Source organism: Mauremys reevesii, unplaced genomic scaffold (genome assembly GCF_016161935.1).
Source record: "Mauremys reevesii isolate NIE-2019 unplaced genomic scaffold, ASM1616193v1 Contig1, whole genome shotgun sequence".
NCBI classification, from domain to species: domain Eukaryota; kingdom Metazoa; phylum Chordata; order Testudines; family Geoemydidae; genus Mauremys; species Mauremys reevesii.
In genome coordinates, this window is record NW_024100715.1 from 4,640,161 (window position 1) to 4,647,946 (window position 7,786).

Sequence of the window (7,786 nt, forward strand, 5' to 3'; positions counted from 1 at the left end):
GCTTTGACTACACTTAGCGCTTCAAAGCGCTGCCGCGGCAGCGCTGCCGGGGCAGCGCTTTGAACTGTAAGTGTAGCCAAAGCCTGGGAATGACTGAGCCATTACACACATTGAATCTATTTCCCCATCTTAAGTATTCTCACATCTCTTGTCAAACTGTCTGTAATGGGCCATCTTGATTATCACTACAAAAGTTTTTTCTCTTAATTAATTAGCCTCTTAGAGTTGGTAGGACAACTCTCACCTTTTCATGTTCTCTGTAGGTAAATATATCTCCTCACTATATGTTCCACTCTATGCATCCGATGAAGTGGGCTGTAGCCCACGAAAGCTTATGCTCAAATAAATTTGTTAGTCTCTAAGGCCTGGTCTACACTAGGACTTTAATTCGAATTTATCAGCGTTAATTCGAACTAACCGCTCAACCGTCCACACCAGGAAGCCATTTAATTCGAACTAGAGGGCTCTTTAGTTCGAATTTGGTACTCCACCCCGGCAGGTGGAGTAACGCTAAATTCGCACTTGCTAGCTCGAATTAGGCTTGGTGTGGATGCTAATCGAACTTAGCAGCTCCGGGAGCTATCCCACAGTGCACCACTCTGTTGACGCTCTGGACAGCAGTCCGAGCTTGGATTCTCTGGCCAGCCACACAGGAAATGACCCGCGAAAATTTGAATTCATTTTCCTGTCTGGGCGGTTTGAATCTGACGTTCTGGTTGCACATCGGGGCGAGCTCCGCAGCACCTGCAACGATGCAGAGCTCTCCAGCAGAGGAGTCCGGGCAATCCCAGACTAGAAAGAGGTCCCCAGCATGGACTGACCGGGAAGTCCAGGATCTGATCGCTGTGTGGGGCGAGGAGTCTGTGCTCTCGGAGCTGCGCTCCAACAAGCGGAACGCGAAGACCTTCGAGAAGGTCTCTAAAGCCATGAAAGACAAAGGATACAGCCGCGTGAAAGTGAAGGACCTAAGACAAGGGTATCAAAAAGTCAGAGCGGCAAACGGACGCTCCGGAGCCCAGCCCCAGACATGCCGCTTCTACGAGGCACTGCATGCCATTCTAGGTGGGTCTGCCACCAGTGCCCCACCAGTGACGGTGGACTCCGAGGACGGAATAGTGTACCGGGACAGTTCCCCCTCCCTGTTCGCCGATGGGGAAGATGAGGAAGGGTCTTTTGAGGACGGCGCAGGCGACATCGAACCCACTCCCGCTTTCCCTGACAGCCAGGATCTCTTCATCACCCTCACAGAGATCCCTACCAACCGTCCGCCCGTTAACCGGACTCGGAATCAGGTGAAGGATCAGGCGGTAAGTGCTACAAACAGGGAAACATTTATTTTTTTTAAGAAACAGGGATATATATAAAAAATAGAAATACTATATAAAAAATTTTAAATATGAAACTATACAAACAGCAGGTCTACACAGATAGGAATGGAGCAATAGTCCTCTGGGGACAGTTCAAAAAAGCTCTCAGAGAGCAGCTGGAAAAGCCTCAGCAAGAGGTTTCTTGGGAGAGGTGCTTTATTGGGTGCTCCGTTGAAGCACACTCTTCCGCCAGGCCATCCTCAGGTACAGGGGACCATCGCCTCTCTGAGGATGGCAGCGTATGGTCCTGGTCTGTGCAGGGCTTCTGTTAGCATCCGCTCTCTCTGTGTGCGCCTGACACGCCTCAGGGTGATGTCGTTGTGGAAGTGCTGCATCTAATTAGTGGAATTAGTGTACTGTTACTATTGTGCATGGTAGACTTTTACTTTGCATAAGAATGACCCTCGCTTAACAGAGTTTTACTTTGCATAAGAATGACCCTCGCTTAACAGAGTTTTACTTTGCATAAGAATGACCCTCGCTTAACAGCCACGTGTTGCAGGCCACAGAGGAAAAGCATACAGGGGTCTTTCCGTTCACTGGCGGGAGGTGCATAACGCTCATCTTTTCTGCTTTGCACATTGCCTCCAGCAGGAGAGCACAGCTAAGCACTAACTGATAAGCACTCTGTACTGTAAGGCTTACCAGGACTTTGTGCAAGAGGATGCAGCTGTCTCTCCTCGCATGCGCTATCCAGTGCAATCGCGCCGCCAATGAGAGCGTATTCTGAAATCTCGGACTAGGTCCGAGATCTCCTGAGACTTGGTTCCCTGTTTGGTCTTCTTAACTGAAACTGACTAGACTGTGTTTACTGTTGGCAAACATGTATTTGTTCAAGGAAATCACCTACTTTTTCGCATCACACAGCTTGGCTCCTTCCCAGACTGCCCGCCATCCCCTGCAGAGGCTGGCTCAGATTACGCCGAAAGAAAAGACAAGGGACGACATGTTCCAGGAACTGATGGCCAGCTCCAGAGCGGAGGCGGCAGAGCAGAGACAGTCGAGGGAGAGCCTGTGTCAGCAGCATCGCACACACCTGGAACGGGAGGATAGGTGGCGGCAGGAAGACCAGCAGGCGACTCAAACGCTGCTTGGTCTAATGAGGGAGCAAACGGACACGCTCCGGCGCCTTGTAGATGTTCTGCAAGACCGCAGTCAGGAGGAGAGAGCCCCTGCAGTGCATCTGCAACCGCCCTCCAACGCCAGAAGTCCTGTCCCCTCACCCAAAGTGACAAGACGGAGGCGGTAGGGGCCGTGAGAACTGTCCCTGCAGCACACAGATAATGTTCGAGACAACTGTCGCGCTGTAAATTTGTACAAGCTCTTTCCTTACAGCATCAACCAGTCCCAACTCCAAGTTCAAACCCCCCACTGTGTACTACATTATTAAAGGCGGTTTGGTGTTACTAACTGTTTCCGTCACGTTTCTGGTGTCAGAAGACTTTCTGTTGTTCTGTGTGTGTGTGTGTGGGGGGAATTGTAATGTCAGTGCATAGCCCACAGTGCCATGCTACAGACTTGGCTGCAGGGTCAACTGCAGGGCACACACAGACTGCAGTCACTAGGCACCAGGGACAGTCTGTGTGGTGTATGCTGCCCCGGGTCTTTCCTTGATGTGTATGCTTGTCCAGGGTCCTGGTGCCTGCCATCCCCGAATGTAAAGGCAGGCTTCCCTTCACATGCACTTGGACCGTAGTCACGATCCTCCCCGGTGCCCTGAGCCCCAAAAAGAGACCTCATCCAGGGGCAGATACTCACCCTTCCCCCACACCCCTCACCCCTTCCAACGCCCAAACCCACAGCCGTCATGTTAACCCCTATCCAAAGACGGCACCCCTCGCCCCTTCCTGCAAACCCACCCATCAGTGCACACCTTAACCAGCACAGAATGCTTCCATGTTTCAACCAAGAAACAGAAATGCAAAGTCAACGAAAGATTTATTATTAATTACTAAAACATGTCCTTAGTTTTAAAACGTCCTTGGGAAGTGGGGGAAACTTGGTTTATGATCAGGCTCTCTTAAAATCAAGTGGACAGTCACAGGTTACCCTGCTCTGCGAGGAAACTCGCTTTCAAAGCCTCCCTGATGCATATCGCTTCCCGCTGGGATATTCTCTCAGCACGGGTGTCTGGCTGATCGTAAACAGTAGCCAGGCGATTTGCCTCAACCTCCCAAGCGGCCAAAAAGATCTCGCCCTTGCTCTCACAGAGATTGTGGAGCACACAGCAAGCAGCAATAACTACGGGGATATTCTTTTCGCTGATGTCCGAGCGAGTCAGTAAGGTCCGCCATCTCCCCTTGAGACGTCCGGCACACTCCACCACCATTCTGCACTTGCTCAGCCGGTAGTTGAAGAGTTCCTTTTCACTGTCCAAGGCGCCTGTATAGGGCTTCATGAGCCAGGGCATTAGCGGGTAGGCCGGGTCCCCGAGGATCACTGTAGGCATCTGCACATCCCCAACCGTTATTTTGTGGTCCGGGAAGAAAGTGCCTGCCTGGAGGCGTCTAAACAGACCAGAGTTCCTGAACACACGCGCCATGAACCTTGCCCGCCCACCCGACGTTGATGTTGGTAAACGTCCCTATGGTCCACCACAGCTTGCAGCACCATTGAAAAGTAGCCCTTTCGGTTAATGTACTCGCTGGCCTGGTGGGCTGGTGCCAGGATAGGGATGTGAGTCCCATCTATAGCCCCACCGCAGTTTGGGAATCCCATCGCGGCGAAGCCATCTATGATGACCTGGACATTTCCGACAGTCACTACCTTTGAGAGCAGTTGCTCAACGATTGTGTGGGCTACTTGAATGACAGCAATCCCCACGGTAGATTTGCCCACGCCAAAGTGGTTCGCTACTGACCGGTAGCTGTCTGGCGTGGCAAGTTTCCAGAGGGCTATGGCCACTCGCTTCTGCACAGTCAGGGCTGCTCGCATCCTTGTGTCCTGGCGCTTCAGGGCAGGGGACAGCAAGTCACACAGTTCAAGGAAAGTGCCCTTACGCATCCTGAAGTTTCGCAGCCACTCTGTGTCATCCCAGACCTGCAGCACTATGTGGTCCCACCAGTCTGTGCTTGTTTCCCGGGCCCAGAATCGCCGTTCCACACCATGAACTTGACCCATTGCCACCATGATCTCCACTGCCCGGCGTACCCTGCTTTGTGAGAGGTCTGCGCCACTCTCCTCACCGTGCTGCGGAGCCTCCTCGCCGGTTTCTCAGCATCTGACTGTGGAAGAGGTGGGCGATAACGTCGCGAGGAGTTGACAACGCCATAAGTGCAGCGATGATCGCAGCGGGCTCCATGCTCGCAGTGCTGTGGCGTCCGCGCTGTAACCGACCAGACAAGGGCGTGAACAGATTTCCCGCCGGCGCTTTCAAGGAAGACAGGGAGGGCGGGATTGACGGTTCAATGACACATTTTCCCCAGCATGCATTGGGAAATCCCTAATTCCAATGGGCAGCGGGAGTGCGGGAACTGTGGGATAGCTTCCCACAGTGCACCGCTTCCAAAGTCGGCTGGCCCGTGAATGTGGACTCAGAAGTTCGAATTTGTGTATTTAGTATGGATACACAAATTCGACTTATTAAGGTCGAATCCACAAATTCGACTTAAGTAGATTCGAAATAGTCCTGTAGTGTAGACAAGCCCTAAGGTGCCACAAGTACTCCTGTTCTTTTTGCAGATACAGACTAACACGGCTGCTACTCTGAAACCTATAAAATGTGCCTTTTCGTACACAATGGAAGTACTATGAATGACCACTAGATGTCACTCCTACCTATTTTGCACAAACAGCTGAAAACGTATTTATTAGAAATGCTTGAAACGTGGCACTATCCCCAAAACATTTTCAAAGGGTTTTCCCCTTTTTTACCTTATTTTCTTTCTCCCCTTTTTTCTCCCCACTGGAGAAAAGATGTGAAAAGATAAAATGTATAGGAAAGTGGGGAAAAGGCCATGATTTTGAAACTAAACATTTATTTTTTCTCTGAAAATTTCCCCTTTGGAAAAATTTCAGATAATTAAAAAATAAATTTTGTCATCATGAAAAATAAATTTTGACAAAACCCTCTTTTCTGATTAAGAATCAGAAATGTTTCAGCCAGTTGTAGTATTTATTTTGCAGCCATCAAAGAGAACAAATGACAAGGAAAATAAAGACGGGAAGATGATGTAGAAGTAATTGTAACACAGTAGCTGAATTTTCAATCAGTGAGTTTGGAGTGAGAGTTCTTCCAGGTGGACACAACTTTGCAAGGAATGCAAAGAATAGCAGATATAGTTACCTGTTGAGTTGTTGTCTGGCTTTGGATACAAACTTTGATTCAACCAAGACTGGGAAACCTTCAGGCTGGAATTACATTCAATTCCATTTGTTGTTGTCTCTCTTCCAGTCTGACCTTCACAAGGATGTGTAACAAAAGAGAGAAGGTAAAAAGTATCAACTCACCAAATACCTTCGGAGATCTATCAAGTTACAATGGGGAAGAGAAGCAGCGTGAGATGGAATCTCACTCATTATCCATTGTAAGGTTCATTCCACATTTTTGCACATCTCACAGTGGAGCTGTTACAGCCAAATAATGCATGTTTCATGTATCAAGCTCTCAACTCTACTTTGTTTATGTAACACTTTTGATGTCTCTGGCAGTGATGAAATGCCTGGTAATTTATTCAGAAATGTTTTGGACGCCAAAATATAGAATCTAAATGGAACTACAGAGGAAGAGGAGAATTCACTGAGCCAATGAATCTGTGGCATTGAGATACTCACCCCAAACACCAAACACGATCACAGCTGCCACCAGGATGATGTTCCCGGCCCATCCAAGCCATAGAGCCATCTGATGCCAGCGTGGGCACTGAGGGATTTGTGTAAAGATTCATAATGAAACATGGAAACTTCTCCTCCATTGGAGGCTGCTCAACTGGAGATAAGGATTAAGTTCAGGCTCATGTAATATGAGGAGGAAAATGATCATGCTCAGAGTTTAAAACTCTGAGACCACATCACCCTCATGTGAATAATTTGAACAAAAGTATTGTCAAGCTTAAAATGAATAAAAGTTGTCAATGTTAGGCCTCAATATTCCAGAAGCTTCAAAAAGCAAGCTTAGCAAAATTAAGCTGAAACGTGTGGTCAAAATGCACTGCAACCAGATAACGCATTAAGCTGACTCCTATAAAGTGAGATAAGTTGTACCCCCCGCAGGCACAGATTGTCTAACCCACATTAACCATATTTTGAACAATTGGCTACAAGGAGATAAGTAAACATAAATTATACAGTAAAAGCGACAGCACAAACCACAATGAGAATTTGGCTCACCCTGATTGGTCGGTCTGTTTTGGAACATGGCTGAAAGATAAGATAACAAGAACGAAGGCACGGGACTGTGTGTGTGTTTTGGTCATAAGGGAAACTTGACCCACACCCCCTGAACAGGAGGGACGTGCACTTCGCAACCGTCTGTATCTGGCCAGTGCGGAAAACGGCCGACTGAAGGGTAACGTATTTTTCGGATGAATGCAGGGTAAGGTTACGGAGTAAAGAAGTCTGGGTTGCTTGAGCTGATTTGATCTCAAGTTGTGTTGACACTACAGTATTAAGAATGGTATAATATGACCTCAGGTTATATCAATACTGCAGTAGTAAGTACCTGATGCATAACATTACACGTACTTGTGCTTGCCTTCAGTATAACTTGCCATTTATACTAATCCTTATTTAGTGCTGGTCTTTAATTCTGCTTTTCTTATTTTGTCTGTGTTGTCTTTATAGTCGAAAGTCATTACAAGCCTTTTTTTGAGGAATAATCAGTCTGTTTGTGAGAGCAGAAGGCAAGGCTCTGGGCCTGTCCTGGGCCACTGACACAGAGTTGGGGGTACGGTGTTACTGAAGGAACTGACATCTTTCTAATGGGACAGGATACCTCTGGCCTGTTCTCTTAGAGACGAGGGGGAAAGGCACAAGAGTCAGCCAAACGTCCTTTGTAGGATTTGTCAGCCCCTGACTGGTGGGAATAACATTTTCTTTCACCTGGGCCTGCAGAACATTGAACAGCTCCACTGCAGAGTTACCTGCCTTGAGCTCTGAGTATTGGCCCTCTTCCGAGATGCTCTTGAAACTGTCTAGTCACCAGGAGGCGACACTGCAGAAGGACTATGTTCTCATGCAGGACAAGGGCATAGTAGTGTCCCCAAATGGAAGCATCACTGCCCCACACATCATCATCTCAGAAACCAGTGTGGAGGGACAGTAGGCTAGGCCGGTGCTGGCTCAGCCAGAGCCAGTGCTGATGGAGGAGGCACCAGAATTGGAGCAGACAGTGGCTGATGGAGCTTCCACCAAAACCTAGAGTTCTACTGGGGCAGGAGGTTTGGGTTTGTCGTCTCCATTAAGGTTTGATCAGATTCCTG

The 7,786-nt window shown here is 48.5% G+C and overlaps 1 protein-coding gene across 1 annotated transcript in view; it reads right to left on the minus strand.

The window, feature by feature from the left end:
* The window catches only part of LOC120392530 (killer cell lectin-like receptor subfamily B member 1B allele C), a 126,081-nt gene extending 119,046 nt beyond the window's left edge, over positions 1-7,035 (minus strand). Inside the window, exons 1-3 of the mRNA XM_039517347.1 lie at positions 7,011-7,035; positions 6,141-6,239; positions 5,653-5,766 (exon numbers count right to left, since the gene is read on the minus strand). Of these exons, the coding sequence (XP_039373281.1) occupies positions 5,653-5,766; positions 6,141-6,239; positions 7,011-7,035 (238 nt within the window). The remainder of the gene's footprint in view (positions 1-5,652; positions 5,767-6,140; positions 6,240-7,010) is intronic.
* Between the last annotated feature and the right edge of the window lie 751 nt (positions 7,036-7,786).